At 42.6% G+C, this 20,578-nt stretch overlaps 1 protein-coding gene across 2 annotated transcripts in view; it reads right to left on the bottom strand.

The window, feature by feature from the left end:
• LOC110491848 (MORN repeat-containing protein 1) overlaps window positions 1–20,578 on the bottom strand; it is an 80,742-nt gene that overhangs the window by 55,841 nt on the left and 4,323 nt on the right. For both annotated transcript variants that reach the window (XM_021565656.2, XM_021565657.2), the window contains exons 7-10: window positions 15,850–15,946; window positions 7,310–7,420; window positions 6,972–7,095; window positions 6,020–6,231 (exon numbers count right to left, since the gene is read on the bottom strand). In XM_021565656.2, the coding sequence (XP_021421331.2) occupies window positions 6,020–6,231; window positions 6,972–7,095; window positions 7,310–7,420; window positions 15,850–15,946 (544 nt within the window). The remainder of the gene's footprint in view (window positions 1–6,019; window positions 6,232–6,971; window positions 7,096–7,309; window positions 7,421–15,849; window positions 15,947–20,578) is intronic.

Genomic DNA, 20,578 nt, shown 5'->3' with positions numbered 1-20,578 from the left:
ACAGGTGGATTGTATTTATCATCATTAGTCATTTAGGTCAACATTGGATCATTCAGAGATCCTCACTGAACTTCTGGAGAGAGTTTGCTGCACTGAAAGTAAAGGGGCTGAATAATTTTGCACGCCCAATTTTTCAGTTTTTGATTTGTTAAAAAAGTTTGAAATATCCAATAAATGTCGTTCCACTTCTTGATTGTGTCCCACTTGTTGTTGATTCTTCACAAAAAAATACAGTTTCATATCTTTATGTTTGAAGCCTGAAATGTGGCAAAAAGTCGCAAAGTTCAAGGGGGCCGAATACTTTCGCAAGGCACTGTATATGCATTCACACATCAAGTCTTCTGTTGAGTTGGGCTCGGGGATGGAACAAATGTTGAACATCTAATCTTGTGGTTGTTTGTGTGGGAAGGGTGTGTATGTATCCCACATCTGTTGCTAAGGGGTAATGATGTCAAGGACAGTATAGGATGAATCACAATAATTGTTTCCCAAAATAATCCGTGCTTGCCAAAAAAATATATTTTTGTAATGCCGGTCCTGGTTATAGATAACAATCCTTCGTATGAAGTTCCTACATATTAGTGTTTGTTAATTGAAGAAATAAATTAAGATATGCAAGATTTTTTTTACATATATATTTTTTGTAATAACAGTACAATGGAGGTGAGTTTTTTGGAAATACTTTTGGCAGTTAATCTGCTTCTGTTCTGTGGGTGGCACTGTGTGCTCTTTTTAAAGGATGTGTCCCAATCTCTAAAAAGGCCATAGGATACAGGTGGACAGGGGTGGTCTGCCACTCACTGGGATGACAATAGCGGAGAACAATTGAAGGTTGACTCAGTTGCTGTGCAAATATCATGGTACAGATACGGTATATAGACACTCAATCATTATGGTCCATTTTAATGGTAAGTTTACAAACATATATAATGATAAATAGAATTGAAACTTGAATATCACTATGGTAAATGGTGAAATAAGTATAGCCGAGTATAATTGTAAGGGCTTAGCAGATAAGACGATCCGTATTTTCCTGGCTAAAGGAGAAGGAATATAATATTGATTGTTTATAGGAAACGCATTCAACAACTTTAGAGATGTGTGGAAAAGGAATGTGGGGGTGAAATATACTTCTACCATGGGCAAAGAAACTCAAAAAGGGTGATGATTTTATTTAAAAATAATTTTGATCCCAATGTGCAAATTGCCCAAACCGATCTGCATGTAGATGGTTTCTTTTAAATACACTACCGGTGAAAAGTTAACACACACTCATTCAACGTTTTTTCTTTATTTTGACTATTCCCTATAATATAGAATAATAGTAAAGACATCAAAATTATTAAAATAACACATATGGAATCATGTAGTAACCAAAAAAGTGTTAAATATATTTTATATTTGAGGTTCTTTAAACAGACACCCTTCGGGCATTCTCTCAACTAGCTTCATGAGGGAGTCACCTGGAATGCATTTTAATTAACAGTTAAAAAGTTCATTTGTGGAATTTCTTTCCTTCTTAATGCATTTGAGTCAATCAGTTGTGTTGTGACAAGGTAGGGGGGTATATAAAAGATAGCCCTATTTGGTAAAAGACCAAGTCCATATTATGGCAAGAACAGCTCAAATAAGCAAAGGGAAATGACAGTCCATCATTACTTTAAGACATGAAGGTCTGTCAATCTGGAAAATTTCAAGAACTTTGAAAGTTTCTTCAAGTGCAGTCGCTAAAAACATTGAGCTCTATGATGAAACTGTCTCTCATGAGGACCGCCACAAGAAAGGAAGACCCAGAGTTACCTCTGCTGCAGAGGATAAGTTCATTAGAGTGAATTTGCAGCCCAAATAAATGCTTCACAGAGTTCAAGTAACAGACACATCAACATAAACTGTTCAGAGGAGACTGTGAATCAGGCCATCGCGGTTGAATTGCTGCAAAGAAACCACTACTAAAGGACCCCAATAAGAAGAGGAGACTTGCTTGGGCCAAGAAACACGAGCTATGGACAAAAGGCTGTTGCAAATTTGTCCTTTGCGTTGGACTCCAAATTGGAGAAGTTTTGTTCCAACCTCCATGTCTTTATGAGATGCAGTGTGGGTGAACGGATGATCTCTGCATTCCCATCGTAAAGCATGGAGGTGGTGTTATGGTGTGGGGGTACTTTGCTGGAGACATTGTCTGTGTTTTACTTAGAATTTGAGGCACACCAGCATGACTACTACAGCATTCAGCAGCGATACGCCATCCCATCTGGTTTGGGCTTAGTGGGACTATAAACAGGAAGACGAGTGATGGAGTGCTGTATCAGATGACCTGGCCTACACAATCCCCCGACCTCAACCCAATTGAGATGGTTTGGGATGAGTCGGACCACAGAGTGAAGGAATTGTAGCCAACAAGTGCTCAGCATATGTGGGAACTCCATCGAGACTGCTGGAAAAGCATTCTAGGTTTTTTATTTTCAGTCAGTCAGTTAAGAACAAATTCTTATTTTCAATGACGGCCTAGTAACGGTGGACTGAGCTTGTTGTCATTGCAGGCAATCTCAACGCTGTGCGTTACAGGGAAGACATCCTCCTCCCTCATGTGGTACCCTTCCTACAGGCTCATCCTGACATGGCCCTCTAGCATGACAATGCCACCAGCCATACTGCTCGTTCTGTGGGTGATTTCCTGCAAGACAGGAATGTCAGTGTTCTGCCATGGCCAGCGAAGAGCCCAGATGTCAATCCCATTGAGCACGTCTGGGACCTGTTGGATCGGAGGGTGAGGGCAAGGGCCATTCCCCCAGAAATGTCCGGGAACTTGTAGGTGCCTTGGTGGAAGAGTGGGGTAACATCTCACAGCAAGAACTGGCAAATCTGGTGCAGTCCATGAGGAGGAGATGCACTGCAGTGCTTAATGCAGCTGGTGGCCACACCAGATACTGACTGTTACTTATTTTGACCCCACCTTTGTTCAGGGACACATTATTCAATTTCTGTTAGTCACATTTCTGTGGAACTTGTTGAGTTTATGGTCTCAGTTGTTGAATCTTATGTTCATACAAATATATAAACGTGTTAAGTTTGCTGAAAATAAACGCAGTTGACAGTGAGAGGACGTTTCTTTTTTTGCTGTGTATATTTATAAAAAACCTATATACAGTTGAAGTCGGAAGTTTACATACACCTTAGCCAAATACACTTAAACAAATTTTCACAAAACCTGACATTTAATCCTAGTAAAAATTCCCCGTCTTAGGACAGTTAGGATCACCACTTTATTTTAAAAATGTGAGATGTCGGAATAATAGTATAGAGAATTATTTATTTTAGATTTTATTTCTTTCATCACATTCCCAGTGGGTCAGACGTTTGCGTACATTCAATTAGTATTTGGAATCATTGCCTTTAAATTGTTTAACTTGGGTCAAACGTTTTGGGTAGAGGTTAGAGGTAGAGGTTAGAAGTCACAAATAAAACACCAATTCAAAGAGTAAATGGTATTCACAAAGTCAAGTGTTGATCATTGTTCAGAGTACCCTGGTTGTGCTTAAAGCAAATACAAAACAAAACAAGCTTCCCACAATAGGTTGGGTGAATTCTGACCCATTCCTCCTGACATAGCTGGTGTAACTGAGTCAGGTTTGTAGGCCTCCTTGCTCGAACACGCTTTTTCAGTTCTGCCCACAAATTTTCTATAGGATTGAGGTCAGGGCTTTGTGATGGCCACTCCAATATCTTGACTTTGTTGTCCTAAGCCATTTTGCCACAACTTTGGAAGTATGCGTGGGGTCATTGTCCATTTGCAACCAAGCTTTAACTTCCTGACTGATGTCTTGAGATGTTGCTTCAATATATCCACATAATTTTCCTTCCTTGAATGCCATCTATTTTGTGAAGTGCACCAGTCACTCCTGCAGCAAAGCACCCCCACAACATGATGCTGCCACCGCCATGCTTCACGGTTGGGATGGTGTTCTTTGGCTTGCAAGCCTCTTCCTTTTTCCTCCAAACATAACGATGGTCATTATGGCCAAACAGTTCTATTTTTGTTTCATCAGACCAGAGGACATTTCTCCAAAAAGTATGTTTTTTGTCCCCATGTGCAGTTGCAAACTGTAGTCTGGCTTTTTTTAATGGCGGTTTTGGAGCAGTGGCTTCTTCTTTGCTGAGTGGCCTTTCAGGTTATGTCGATATAGGACTCATTTTACTGTGGATATAGATACTTTTGTACCCGTTTCCTCCAGCATCTTCACAAGGTCTTTTGCTGTTGTTCTGGGATTGATTTGTACTTTTCGCAAAGTACATTCATCTCTAGGAGACAGAACGAGTCTCCTTCCTGAGACCTATGACGGCTGCGTGGTCCAATGGTGTTTACACTTGCGTACTATTGTTTGTACAGATGAACGTGGTACCTTCAGGCATTTGGAAATTGCTCACAAGGATGAACCAGACTTGTGGAGGTCTACAATTTGTTTTCTGAGGTCTTGGCCAATTTCTTTTGATTTTCCCATGATGTCAAGAAAAGAGGCACTGAGTTTGAAGGTAGGCCTTGAAATACATCCAGGTACACCTCCAATTGAATCAAATTATGTCAATTAGCCTATCAGACACTTCTAAAGACATGACATCATTTTCTGGAATTTTCCAAGCTGTTTAAAGGCACAGTCAACTTAGTGTATGTAAACATCTGACCCACTGGAATTGTGATAGTGAATTATAAGTAAAATAATCTGTCTGTAAATAAATGTTGGAAAGATTTGTGTCATGCACAAAGTAGATGTCCTAACCGACTTGCCAAAACTATAGTTTGTTAACAAGAAATGTGTGGAGTGGTTGAAAAACGAGTTAAGGACTCCAACCTAAGTGTATGTAAACTTCCTACTTTCAACTGCATGTACAGTATATATGGGGGATTTGAAATTATGCAGGCAATTACATTGATAGAAGCCACAATCTATTTGCAATATTAAAGCTGATCCATCCTCCCAAGCACCCAGAACATTGACAAGAGCAATGGAGTGTACCGAACAGCACAACACAAATTAACTTAAAAACCACAACAACATCTGTTTGGAATATCACTGATCCCCTGCCTTCTCCCTTCGACCCGCCTACACACACACACACACCCTTCTACCACTACACTACACAATCATTAACATTCTAGACAGCGGGAGGCCTGGCCTCTCATCTCGATGAAGAGGAGCCTCTTGTGTCTTTAATGGACGCCAGTATGAAATATTTATCACCCCTACATCTTGCCTGCCAAGGTAATTGTCTCAAGAATTCTAACGGTAAGCGAAGGGCGGCGTGCTAGCTCCCAGACTCAGGGTGATGGGATGGGCTGGTAGCATGGTGAGTGGGGTGGAATAGCAGCTTAAGGTTAAAGTGGCATTTAGCTGAGATTAATGCTGTTGATCAAATAGTGTCTGAATTGGCGTCTGAATTGCAGAGAGCCTTTTTAAAAAGGGGGCCACTTATATGTGATAGGTTGTATGTGTCGCGATGGCTTGAACAATTTAATCATTTATTGGTTAAAACAGTGTCGATGACAAATGGTATGGATAGTGGATACGACAAATATGATTATTTGTGTTTGTTCACAAGCTTTTCTATAAGAAAGACAGTCTATCCTGTGTTTGCAATTAATTAAACAAATTAAGACATTTCGTTTTTGATTCATCAAACACAAAATTTTACTGCCAAGACCTCTGTAGCTGATTGAGACGTCTGTGAAGCCAGATAGACTTGAAACACTCCATAAAATGGGACCTCCCTGAGGAAAATCCTAAGTACATTTCAGCAGCCAAAACATTAAAGATATCTTTATATACACACACATACTGGTAGACTCTGCTCTCCAGGCATCTCCTATAAAGAAGCCATGTTTTTTTAAAGAGAGAAAGAAAAAGCAAGATAAATAGTGAGAGTGAGTGTGTGTGTGTGTACAAATAACAGAAGGCCCAGTAAACAGTGCGAGAGAGAAATAAAGGACGGCGTGGCGAATGACGGCGCCGCGACTATCCCTTACCATCCAGGTAGCTGGGGGTACCCCCCACGAGTGGCGGCCCGTCTGATCCGCTTCCAGACTCCCACTCGCCCTCGGGAAGCAGTGGCGAGTCAGCCTGCGCTGAGCCTGATTTAGCTGCCACCGCAGCCACGGCTAGGGGGGCTGCAGTGTCTATGAAGACCTGGCTTCCAAAGGCTCTCTCCATCAAAGGGTAGCTGACAACCTGAAAGCCACTGAGTGGGGGGAGAGAAATAGATATAAAATAGGAAGAGGGGGAGAGAGCGAGAAGAAATAAGGAGAAATAGGTATAGAGAAAGGCATAGAAGGGTTAGTAAAAGAGTGTGACAGAGCGAGTGAATGAAAAATAATGAAAACAGAGAGTGCGAGAGATGACACATCCGTGTAATCCACACAGCTCCCAATCTCTAGACTATGCCAAGAGAACTAGAGACCATGCAATTCAAACACAGAACATCCTGCCAACCATGGGACAAAAAAAAAGATTAACAAACATGGGCATTGGCGGAAGCAGTGGAAACATGGAACTACGTTGGAATAAAGTTGCGTCATAGAGATTACACTGGAGCGGATAATGTCATTGACCTGCATAGCTCTTGAACAGGGATAGGCAACATCAAGGCTCGAGGACCACATCGAGACTTGGAAATTGAACAGAGTGACGCAAAAACAAATGTGGACCGATTTGTTTGTAAAAATGTATTTGCAGTCAGGAAAAAAAGGACAGTTATTTCAAAATACATCGGTCCATTCAAAAAATAATTATAAATCAGGATTTAGAAGTTCAAGTGCTGTTTCCCCAATTTATTTATTTTTAAATTGACCGCCGGCTGTATTTAATCGGCTTGCAGACCGTATCCACCTGTTGCCCATCCCTGCTCTTATGTGCTGATAAAGGCAGCCATCTTGGTCAGGGATACATTTTCTATTTAATTATATGATTGGCATATCCTACAATGGTGTGGGGATGGGTGTTTCCTTGATGTCTTCCATCATCTTCAGCAGGCTCGCTGGAGTTGACGGGGAGAGATCACAGAGTCTGATAGCAGTGGATATTTGTAAGACTCTGCCATTTTCACCTGGAAAAAGAAAAGAGATTGTACATGGTTTACAGTTCACACTTCTCAAATCAGATGTACACATTGTATTTTTAAAAACTGCATTTTTGTGTAACAGTCAACTTAGAATTTTCCTCAATTTACTGAATTGAAAATGGAATTGACCCAGTCCCCAACCCTGGTAACCGTAAAGTAAACTATGATATTCCTATCTGACGTCCATTTTGTGTCTCACCCGTTGCCTTCTCTCCCGCCTCCGTCTGCAGTTGCACTTCCACACAAAATGGAGTCTCTTGGAAGACCTCCAAGACATCTCCTCCCTCTATTACGACTTTCGAAGCGCCACCTGCCGTGGTATACAAATGGGCTTCAATGAATAATCAAGGCCATTCAGTTTTCCATGCACCACATCACCAAAGAGACTTCTTTTCAATTCCACTCGACATCCAAAACCACGCTCTCATTAAAACCCCTTGATCAGAGCTACGCTGAGACAGGTCAAAGTGTTAGTGTATAACAAAAGGAAACTAGCTCTCTCGCTCTTTCTCTCTCTCTCCTCACTCTCTAGTTTGAGTAAACTATTTTTCTTCTCTCCCTCTGTTGGTTTCTCTTTCCCCTTCTCTCTCTCTCTCTCTCTCTCTCTGCCCTCAGTAGGATAGGTAATTAGCATATGTCACTGTTCTGAGTCGTCTCGAAGTGCCTGCCAGGTCCCACCTCATGAATAGATCCAACTACATCCCATCCCCACCCATTAGTTGGCATGCAGATCAGACGACTACATTAACAAACCTTGTCATGTCATGTCAAGGAAGTCATCACGCCACGTCATGTACACTCATGTACCGCCGCTTCAAATCTACCAAGAACAAAAACAGACGCCAAAAGTCGAAGAGCTGGGCCTGTATTCAGAAAGCATCTCGGTGTAGGAGTGCTTATCTAGGAACAGTGTTGCCTTCCCACAGTCGTGGTCATAATGAACACGATTACATGGGCCTGATCCTAGATCAGCACTCTGAGACGTTATTAATATGAGCCCAAGAAGTTGTGTGTGGTGCATTGCCATGCAGGACAGTACACTGGCTTAGCATTCAGTAGTGGGCAGCACTAAGAAATCATAAATCTGCCAACTCCTAGTGCCAAGAAGCACTGTGTGTTCTATCCACGATGGGCATTAGCATTCAACGCAGGGCGCGGTGCATAGTAGTCTTATGATTGGAGATGATCACCCCTGTGTTGGGCGCCTGATGAAAACAACGGGCAGAGAAGAGTGGTAGATCAATAACGTTGGAAGCGATGGCTCCTCGTAGACAGCAGGCATTACCGAGAAGAGTAAACAGATGCCACAATCTTCAGAATCCTAATCGGAGCAATTTACACCCTTGTCAGCTCAGCGCTGGTTCAAATGAATCAAGCGTAAGTAACCTGCCTCCTCCAACATGTGCATGTTTGCATGTACACATACACGCACACAGGAAATCCCCCCCGATGGGAGTGATCCCCCCCCCCCCCACCTTCACTCCACACCTGCCTCACCCTGAGCAGCAGCAGCCTGCCAAAGAGAGGAGACGTCAAGCCTGCTTGAAAAAAAACGGCTACCTAGAGCTGGTCTGAGCAGTTGGCTGGATATTCCCTCACCCGCTAGTACTTAATGCTGATTGGTTTTGGTTCTGCCCACTATAGTGCTGTCCGGTTAGAACGTGATGTTGAGGCCCATTACTGTAACTTGGTCACCACCACACACACACACACACTGCTGCTTCCATTTGAATATGTTTTATATGCATGGTGTGTGGTGGTGACCAAGTTACAGTAATGGGCCTCAACATTGCGTTCTAACAGGGAAAGGCAGAGTAAAACAATCATTAGGATCCATTTCTAAGAGACTACTGAGATAAATATACATAATGCAATAGTAAAGGTGGACTCTACATAATTAAGAAGGCAATAACAATATGTGCAAACAGAAAGCATGATGTTCTAACACAGACTGCTATAGTTTAACATATTCACACATCAGCATGTAAACGTGTTGCCAGTGAGGGGGAGAGAACTGAGCCTAGGGTTATTAAGATGTATGGTTCTCTCTCAGGCCTGGCTACAGATTTTATCTAATGGATTGGCTACTGCACATGTTCTAGAGCACGAGAGCAGGCTGGATAGGGTCAGAAAGCTACAGACACTATGCAACGGTAGCCTGCTAACAGCACCATAAAATAACTATAGAAATCACTGAGGTAGCATGTGATATAGACACTACAAATAAAACAGTTAATGGCCACACAACACAGGTAGCAATGCAGTAGGCAAATGATAATATGGAAATACAAAAGGCATGCATAAACAAACAATAGCACTAGCATTAGCTATAAGCAAAGCATGACAAAACAAACTATCAAACCTAACAATTCGGACTAATCCTGCAAGGTTCAGACATTGCCCACACCAATATACATATATACACTAGATGACCAAATGTATGTAACACCTGCTTGTCGAAAATCTCATTCCAAAATCATGGCCATTAATATAGAGTTGGTCCCCCTTTTGCTGCTATAACAGCCTGATAATAAATAGTCCCCACTAGCTGGCCTCCGCCCAGTACCCTGCCCTGAACTTTAGTCACTGTTACTAGGTAGCTATCACCCGGCACTCAACCCTGCCCCTTAGAGACTGCTGCCCTGCATAGTCATTGAACACTGGTCACTTTAACAATGTTTATATACTGTTTAACCCACTGCATACATAATTATACATTTCATGTCTTTATTGAACACGCCGTGTAAACATTCACAGTGCAGGGTGGGAAAAGTATGTGAACCCTTGGATTTAATAACTGGGTTGGCAGCAATAACCTCAACCAAACGTTTTCTGTAGATGCGGATCAGACCTGCACAGCGGTCAGGAGGAATTTTGGACCATTCCTCTTTACAAAACTGTTTCAGTTCAGCAATATTTTTGGGATGCCTGGTGTGAACTATTCTCTTGAGGTCATGCCACAGCATCTCAATCGGGTTGAAGTCAGGACTCTGACCGGGCCACTTCAGAAGGCGTATTTTCTTCTGTTGAAGCCATTCTGTTGCTGATTTACTTCTGCGTTTTGTGTTGTTGTCCTGTTGCATCACCCAACTTCTACTGAGGTTCAATTGGCGGACAGATAGCCTAACATTCTCCTGCAAACGTGGCTTCTTCTGTGGTGTCCTCCCATGAACACCATTCTTGTTTCGTGTTTTACGTATCGCAGACCCGTCAACAGAGATGTTAGCATCTTCCAGAGATTTCTGTTAGTCTTTAGCTGACACTCTAGGATTCTTCTTAACCTCATTGAGCATTCTGCACTGTGCTCTTGCAGTCATCTTCGCAGGATGGCCACTCCTGGGGAGAGTAGCAACAGTGCTGAACTTTCTCCATGTATAGACAATTTGTCTACTATACTTTTGTAACCCTTTCCATCTTTATGCAAGTCAACAATTCTTAATCTCAGGTCTTCTGAGATCTCCTTTGTTCGGGGTATGGTTCACACCAGGCAATGCTTCTTGTGAATAGCAAACTCACATTTTGTGAGTGTTTTTATATAGGGCAAGGCAGCTCTAACCAACATCTCCAATCTCGTCTCATTGATTGGACTCCAGACTCCATTTAGCTTTTGGAGAAGTCATTAGCCTAGGGGTTCTCATACTTTTTCCAACCTACACTTTGAATGTTTAAATTACGTATTTAATATAGACAAGAAAAATACAATCATTTCTGTGTTAGTTTAAGCACACTGTTTGTCTATTGTTGTGACAGAGGATGATCAGATCACATTTTATGACCAATTTATGTAGAAATCTAGGTAATTCTTAAAGGGTTCACATACTTTTTCTTGCCACCATGTACATACTGTATTCTAGTCACACCTTTTCTATTCAAATACAGTCCATAATGTCTATCATATACTATTTATATTCTGGCCTCTGACATTGATTGTTCTAATATTTCTATATTTCCTTTCTTTTTATTTGGGGATTTGCGTGAATTGTTTTGTATTGTCAGGTATTCCTGCACTGTTGGAGCTATGAACGATAACATCTGCAAAATATGTGTACGTAACCTGACAGGGACAATGACTGAGGGGAACTGGTAACTCTGAACCTAGCCGGGCAGGACCCATCTGGGCTAGGATCTGAGGGCCGATTACTGCTGGCGACAGCAGACCAACAGTTTCACAGCTGGAGACTGAGGACCTAGTGCTAGGGACTAAGGGTAGATGATAGACTGGGCCTACCAGGAAGGCAAGGAACTTAAACCTACAACGGGGACAGGATACACTGGACCTACTTGAGGGGCAAGACATTCAAAACCTGGACACTTTACACTTGCCAGGAAGGCAGGAACTGAAAAATCGGGGCTTGAACTATCACAGTGAATGCAGGCAGGGATGGAGAGGCCCCAACGTCCTGGCTGCACTTGAAATATGTAGTAGATGCAGGCTGTGGCTCCATCCTAGGAGCAGGTGAATAATCCACCGCTGGCTGATGGGGAGCTGGGCCGCTCTGGAGAGCAGAAGTGGACAAGGCACTCGGGTGGCAGCTGCTCCCCGATGTTCTGGTAGATATGGAGTATGCTCCAATCGGGAGGGCCTGGATTGACATCATTCTGGTGAGTAGCTAGGCTACCTTGGGATATAGTGGAAGTCCCAACAGTACCGTGGAGATTATTATTTATTTTTTTACCTTTATTTAACTAGCCAAGTCCGTTAAGAACAAAGTCTTATTTTCAATGACGGCCTAGGAACAGTGGGTTAACTGCCTGTCAGCTCGGGGATTCGAACCTGCAACCTTTAAGTTACTAGTCCAAAGCTTTAACCACTAGGCTACCCTGCCGCCCCAGAGATGGTGAACGCTCAGGCCAGGGGCCCCGGTGTAGTGTTTCTCAGGGGAGTAGCCTAGCTGACTCAAGGAGTAGAGGCAGCGATGGTGCTCCCGTGGCATTGACGAAGCAGAGAGGGGGGGTGGAAGTCAGGAGGCCCTAGAGCGGTGGAAGTCAGGAGATTAGTGGCAAGTGCTCCCGGGGCGGTGACTCTGACCCGGAAGGTCCTAGAGAATGCCTGCCTGATCTCTTCCCTCTCATAGTCTCTCTGCATCTCCCAACTGGAGAGGGTGTGATCACTCCACTCAATGTTCACTGAGGACGCCTGATGCAGGGCTTGTAGGACCATGAAAAACACAGTTGGATGCTAAATCAGGCTTGAAGGACCATGAAAAACACATTTGGAAGCTAAATCAGGCTCGAAGGACCATGAAAAACACAGTTGGATGCTAAATCAGGCTCAAAGGACCATGAAAAACACAGTCGGATGCTAAATCAGGCTCGAAGGACCATGAAAAACACAGTTGGATGCTAAATCAGGCTCAAAGGACCATGAAAAACACAGTCGGATGCTAAATCAGGCTCGAAGGACCATGAAAAACACAGTCGGATGCTAAATCAGGCTCAAAGGACCATGAAAAACAGTCGGATGCTAAATCATGCTCGAAGGAGCATGAAAAACACAGTCGGATGCTAAATCAGGCTCGAAGGACCATGTAAAACACAGTCGGATGCTAAATCAGGCTCGAAGGACCATGAAAAACACAGTCGGATGCTAAATCAGGCTCGAAGGACCATGAAAAATGGCTAGCTGGAGCTCGTCTTAGTGGTCAGCTGTGAATGCCCTCATCCGCTAGTAAACTTGAACTGATTAAACTAAAATCTGCCCACTATAGTGCTGCCCAGTTAGAACAGGATGTTGAGGCCCCTTACTGTAACTTGGTCACCACCACACACACTCACGCGAAAACAGGTAGCAATGCAGTCAGCTAATGATAATATGGCAATACAAAAGGCATACATGAACAAACAAGAGTGCCAGCCTTTTTTACAATGCTTAAGTCCCAGATCCCTACTTGCCTGCTTCCCAGAGGAGGAATGCCATTTCCTCTCAGCCCCAGAGGATGTGGGCGGAGAGGAGTGGAGCATGTGTAGTTTGGCTGGATTTTCAAAAAAATTGGAGCTTTGGCCTTCTCTCTCGCTCCATTTTCGCTCAGCCACCAGCTTTGGTAATGCTTGGCCCAGCATTTTTCATTTCCTTCATCATTGTTCTTTGAATTTTGCCTGTTCTGATGTATTTATTTAGCCTACCACACCACTAATGCGCAGAGATGTTGATATGGATCGACCAAGAAATAGGTCACACAGCCTATGTAATTGATTGCAAGACAACGAATGAGTGCATTCCGCAGCTCCAGAAATGTATAAAAAAAAAAAAGAGGAGTCGACCTGTGACAATGACAATGTGATCCAGTCCACAGTCTGAGTGGTGTGTAATATGGTGGTTTGTGAAATGCCTGAGGACAGAGTAACCATTAGGAGGACGCTTTATTTATTGAAGTACGAATATGAAGGATGCAGAGCGTCGAGATGTAACAATATAGTTATAGTTGTTGTCGAAAAACCAATCAGGAGACGCACCACATGGACGCTCCTTAGATTTTTCTGGATGGAAAAATTTTGCTGTGCATGCCTGACGATGTCCATGACAACAGCACACATCCAAGGATTTTGTTATGGCAAGGCATAGACTGATCATAATTCAAGGCCAAAAAACAGCTAAATCAATGACCTACTCAGTCTACTGTGCAGTGTATGTTAGACAGGCTTGTGTCTGTCATGTACGGAATAGGTTAGCCTAGGTAGGTAACATACCGTTCCTGCTTTGTCGCTGGCTATCCCAAATGGCACCCTATTCACTATATAGTGCACTACTTTTCACCAGAGCCCGCACTAAAAACAACAGCTGAAAATCTGGTGTTTCTATTTCAAATGATTTTGTTATATTTCAATCTTTTGTGATGTACAGTGAACAAAAATATGAATGCAACATGTAAAGTGTTGGTCTCATATTTCATGAGCTGAAATAAAAGATCCCAGAAAAAGCTTATTTCTCTCAAATTTTGTGCACAAATTTATTCACATTACTGTTCGTGAGCATTTCTCATTTACCAAGATAATCCATCCACATGACAGGTTTGGTATATCAAGAAGCTGATTAAACCTTGTGCTGGGGACAATAAAAGGCCACTAAAATGGGCAGTTTTGTCACAACACAATGCAAAGATGTCTCAAGCTTTGATGGATCGTGCAATTGGCATGCCGACGGCAGGAATGTCCACCACAACTGTTTCTAGAGATTGTAATGTTCATTTCTCCACCCTAAGCCGCTCCAATGTCGTTTTAGAGAATTTACCATTACATCCAACTAGGCCTCACAACCACAGAAGCACATGTAACCCAGCCCAGGACCTCCGCATCCAGCTTCTTCACCTGCAGGACCATCTGACACCAGACACCCGGTCAGCTGATGTAACTGTGGGTTTGCACAACCGAAGAATTTCTGCACAAACTGCTAGAAACCGTCTCAGGGAAGCTCATCTGCGTGCTCGTCGTCCTCACCAGGGTCTTGACCGGACTGCAGTTCGGTGTCGTAACCGACTTCAATGGGGAAGTGCTCACCTTCGATGGTCACTGGTACTCTGGAGAAGTGTGCTCTTCACAGATGAATCCCAGTTTCAACTGTACCAGGCAGATGGAGACAGTGTGTATGGAGTCGTGTGGACGAGCGGTTTGCTAATGTTGTGAACAAAGTGCTCCGTGGTGGTGAAGTTATGGTATGGGCAGGCATAAAATACGGACAATGAACAAAACTCAATTTAATCAAAGGCAATTTGAATGCACAGCGATACCATGACGAGGTCCTGAGCCCATTGTTGTGCCATTCATCCCACCGCCATTACCTTATGTTTCAGCATGATAATGTACCATGTCACAAGGATCTGTACACAATTCCTGGAAGCTGAAAATGTCCCAGCATGTTTGGGATGCTCTGGATCGACGTGTACGACAGTTTTCAAGGTTACGCCAATATCAGCAACTTTGCACAGCCATTGAAGAGGAGTGGGACAACATTCCACAGGCCACAATCAACAGCCTGATCAACTCTATGTGAAAGAGATGTGTTGCGCTGCATGAGGCAAATGGTGGTCACACCAGATACTGGCTGGTTTTCTGATCCACACCCCTAATTTTTTTTAAAGATATGTGGCCAACAGATGCATATTTGTATTCCCAGTCATAAAATCCATAGATAAGTGCCTAATTAATTTATTTCAATTGACTGATTTCCTTATATGAACTGTAAGTCTTTAAATTGTTGCGTTTATATTTTTGTTCAGTGTATATTAAGTGTAATATTGGGATGCAAACTCAAAATTGAATACACTCTATATCTGACATGGTACAGATGTCTTCTTTTTTTAAGCCCATAACCATGTGTGTGAGGTGTATACTTTTGATTCAAGGTAGATTTGTTTAAGACAACCAATAAATACTGTGTGACCCTGATTTAGCTCACTGCAGTAAAAGGTTAAATTTGCATCCCAAATGGCACCCTATGCCCTTTTCAGTGCACTACTTTTGACCAGGGCCCATAGTGTTATTGTCAGAAGTAGTGCACTAAATAGGGAATAGGGTATAATCTGGGATGCAGCCACTGTCTTCTTGGACTGGCCCAGAGCCATTAGTCTAGTCTTGTTAAAAGACCAATAAGCTTACGCACATTTTATCCTTACATATCTATTAGATGGGCCTTTAGGGGTAGAGTCTAGGGATTGATTTGGGACTTGGCAAACCACCTGACACCCAGGCTGTGTGTGTGAATTTGTGTGTATATGTTCGTAGGTATATTGCGGTTCTACTTACCTAGCGGTCTGCCGTTGGTCCACAACCCTTCATAGATAATCCCAGAACAGTGGATCATGGTCCCCTGGCCGTTGAAGAGGTTATTACGCCATTGGCCCTTTTAAGGAGATTGTATTTTAGGTTTGAGGCATTATATTTATACTACTGTACTATTCTTAATATACAACTTGTTAAGAAACAAGGAAGACATGTACATCAGGAGACACTGAAAGCCATACCTCTGAGATAAGAGGGGAGGAGTGTGTGTGTGTGCGCGTGTGAGAGAGGGGGGAGAGGGAGTGAGAGAGAAAGAAAGTAAAAGAGCGAGAGAGAGAGAGAGGCAGAAAGGGAGACAGAGAAAGTCAAAGTCAAACAAATTCAGGGGGATCAATGCACAGACTTTGCCTGGCAGATCCAAGGGAGCTCCAGACTCAAAGCTCTCGAACACTACTTCAAAGTGGTGACACGTCCATTAGAATTTCTAATTCTGATCGCATCGACAGGCCTAAGGCTATGGCACAGGCAAAAATGTGCAGGGGAAACTAGGCCACTGTTCAGTGAGAAAGAGAGCAAAACAGAGAGACTGCCATGAGTATTCTACAGTAAGCACCGTTTCCTTTAATAAACCTAAAGAAAATAATCACGATTTACGTCAATCATAACCTTTGAATGTCTTGAGGCCTTGAGGGGTGGTGTAGATAGAAAGTTGTTCAACAGGATACAGTAAAGAAATAAAGCTTGAATTGCTGCTGGACCATGTTCAGTGGGACTTTTGATGACCTACAGTACCAAGGGGAAGAGCTGGAGGTTTGACTGCAACCTTTTTAACAAATTTTAACGTTTGCGTCTTTTTGGACAACCGTCACATAAATCAATGAGTTCATGTTGGTGAACTACGTTGTTCGTTATCTTTCCAAATGAAAAATTCTCTTCACCCCTATGCTTTCAGTTGACAGCATATAGGCTAGATCATTTCAAAGCACATAATATTTCCACATTCATAATCATCAATAATCAGACTTTTAATGTCATAGGTGAAATCAACTGGGATTATGGCTTCATCTGCTTAGGCAGTCTCTCTCTCTCTTCTCTCTGGTTGGAAGTTTAGTGCTGGCTTAGCGCAGCTGTCAAGAAGCTGTGTGGTGAATAGTCAATACTTGTCTTTCCTGGGTCTCTACCCCCCTGGCTCCCCATAGCCACAGCCTGCTGCCAGTTCTAAATCAATGAGTCCTGCAACTCATTACAAAGTTCAAGTTCAGGTCACAGAGGAGAGATATGTTTCCTTTAGATTTTAATAAAAACACTCGATCAAGGGTTAGGTGGGGGTAAATAGCCAATAGAGTTGTGTTTACTGTGAAAGTAGTAGTTACTGTAGGGTACAGGGCTATTTCCAATGTACACATTTTAAACAAACTATTCAATTGTTTCAATAAAAAGTATATACAGTGCTTTCTGAAAGTATTCAGACCCCTTGACTTTTCCCCATTTTGCTACCTTACAGCCTTATTCTAAAATAGTTTAAATTGTTTTTTGTCCCCTGATCAATCTACACACAACACCCCATAATGATGAAGCAAAAACAGGTTTTTAGATTTTTTTACAGCCTCTAGTCTTCTTGGGTAAGACGCTAGAAGTATTTGGGGAGTTTCTCCCATTCTTCTCTGCAGATTCTCTCAAGCTCTGTCAGGTTGGATGGGGAGCTTCGCTGCACAGCTATTTTCTGGTCTCTCCAGAGATGTTTGATTGGATTCAAGTCTGGGCTCTGTCTGGGCCACTCAAGGACATTCAGAGACTTGTCCCGAAGCCACTCCTGCATTGTCTTGGCTGTGTGCTTAGGGTCATAGTCCTGTTTGAAAGTGAGCCTTCACCCCAGTCTGAGGTCCTGAGCCCTCTGGAACAGGTTTTCATAAAGGATCTCTGTACTTTGCTCCGTTCATCTTTCCCTCGATCCTGACTCCCAGTCCCTGCCGCTGAAAAACATCCCCACAGCATGATGCTGCCACCATCATGCTTCACCGTTGGGATGGTGCCAGGTTTCCTCCAGATGTAACTCTTGGCATACAGGCCAAAGAGTACAATCTTGGTTTCATCAGACCAGAGAATCTTGTTTCTTATGGTCAGAGTCCTTTAGGGGCCTTTCAGCAAACTCCAAGCGGGTTGTCATGTGCCTTTTACTGAGGAGTGCCTTCCATCTGGCCACTCTACCATAGAGGCCTGATTAGTGGAGTTCTGTAGAGATGGTTGTCCTCCTGGAAGGTTCTCCCATCTCCACAGTTGGCCTTGCGCTTCAACACTAGTTGTTGTTCTGGAAATTGAGCCACTACGCTATTTACTTTCTGAATCTACATCATATCGCCAAGTCTACCTTGAAACCCTCATACCTGCTGTCCCATTTGACCTAGAGACTTGAAACTTTGTATGTAGGTGTCTTTCGATTGTCCTCCATCTTGGCCATTTTTGAAAACCTTTGAAAAACATATTGTTATGGGCCACATGTCCAAATTTGGTATGTATGCCCATGGTACATATCTTTTTCTAATAAGATTTTATTTTATAAACAATACAAAATATACACATACAAACAACAACATCATACAAACATCAACTACATCACACCCCCATCTCCAGCGCCCGCATCACTTTCCACCACACGGCCCGAAACGGCACCATTTTGTTTCTCTTCTTTTAAAAAAAAAATGTATTTTATTCTTGGGGTCCCGAAGACCGAGTTGGGGAAACGCTGCAGTAGATGCATATTAGCACATAGGCAAAAAATACTTTGCTTCTGATGCAAGACATGTATTTTGGGGGAATCTCAGTTACCCAGAAGTAAATTCTTGTGAAAGTGTGTCACTGTACACAATATATTTTTTTCCGGAGATGCTGGGTTATCGCATATCCGGTCGCAAAATTTTGTTTTGTAGGATACCCGGAGGCAAAGTCATTCATATCCGTCAGGTGATTGGTTGAGGCTTCATGGGTACGTGACGTCACTCTGAGCCCTTACCAAAACACAAAATATGGCAGACAGTTTCTCTCGCCTCAGATCTGAAACCAGTAGCAACAAACCAACTTAAATGACAGTTCATGAAAAGATCTAACATTCCTGCGCCCCAATAACATTGTCGCCAAGGAAGGCACACTAACTAGCTACAGTGTTCGAGTCATCTCAACCATTTTCTGATAAACAGCTCAGCTAACTAGTGAAATGCTCACTTGCAAATGCTAGCCAGCTTACACATTAGCTAGACAGCTTCTAGACTCTGGAGTTCATGGGGGCTTCAGGAGTCAGCGGGCTAGATGATTCCACCATGGGCAACAACAACTGGCTACTGGAACTGAACCGATGTACATGGAACAATGACATTTGGTATGTAAATATTTTGGTATGTAAATCATGTGTTATGTAAATCTTATGTACAGTATTTGTCCTTAGAAGCTGTGTGAATATAAAGTCACAGCAACCTTAGATGGCTGGACCAGACCAGTTGGTGGCATTAGAGATGTCATTGGCAGCAGTGGCACTACAGGATAAAATTGCGCTTGAGAACCCAAGGCATTAACAAGAAATTCTGCCTTATCCCAAGTTTCTCAGCTATAAACACTGCTTACCGGTGTTAACTACATTCCCGACACTCTGTTTTAACATTTTGAAATGTCAATAATCATAGATTGCGATATGGTTTTCGAAACATTTTACCTTTATAGATAGATCTTTCCTATCAGCGAGAAAGAATCTTTAAAATAAAAAATATACACTTACTGTAGCAGGTTTGCACCGATCAATAAGGCTGTGTGTGCCTCCAATGATCAACTACACTTCTGTTACACTTCCCAGTTACGCTTACACACAGGTGTTCAAGCACGCTAGAAAGCTAATTAGCACATTTGGTCGCCTCTGTCTTCTGACTTCCGTAAACAAGCACGGTAACATGGAGATATGGCCGTGTAGGAACACTAACCCTATAAAGTTGTGCTGTAATTTAACTGTGTTTTAACGTTCAGACCAAGCATCGGGACTCTTAACAAAACTCCCCTGGACAGAAGATACCTTAATGAATCCTTAAATGAATAGATGCTGGAGGTACAGGAGTTAGTGTCTATGAATGAGCTAAGGATATTAGAGCAATAACTACTGATCAAGTGGGCTTTGTCTCTTGAAAATGAATGTTAGATTTAAATTATGCAGATGAACAAATGTGAAATACCGTGATTAGTATATTTGTATAATCACATACTGTTGCCCTATTATGTGGTCTGAACGTAGTGAAATGTGTATTTTATTTGGCAAAATTAAAAAACGGAAGTCCTGCCGTTTGTGCAGTCAGCGTATTACAGCTGTGTGTGTGTATTGAAGTGTTTTGGAACGCTGATGTACTTTAAAATGACTAAAACCACATCTAAACTGTGTAGAAATGATACTGGACTTACATTTTCTTGACTATTAGCGAGCTGAACACAATCACTGAAATGAAAGCTAGACAGTCAAGGGGCATCGACATTTTCCAAAAGGATTGCACATTTGCACAGCTAGGAAATATAACACATTTTCAGTGTGGCCCTCGGGACCTCGTTGAAGACACAATGCGGTCCTAGGATGTAGTGTAAATTACGGCATGCTTGACATACGATCTGATCCTCAGTAGAAATACATTGGTGACCCGCAGTGGCAATTTGGATGAACAGCAGCTAAATATATGTTCTAATTCTGAGGCGCTCAAAACAGCAATATGTTTATTTGTGGCCAGCT

This window comes from Oncorhynchus mykiss, chromosome 16 (assembly GCF_013265735.2).
Source record: "Oncorhynchus mykiss isolate Arlee chromosome 16, USDA_OmykA_1.1, whole genome shotgun sequence".
NCBI lineage: Eukaryota > Metazoa > Chordata > Actinopteri > Salmoniformes > Salmonidae > Oncorhynchus > Oncorhynchus mykiss.
Note: the sequence above shows the minus strand (reverse complement) of the source record. Positions and strands in the feature narration are given on the sequence as shown.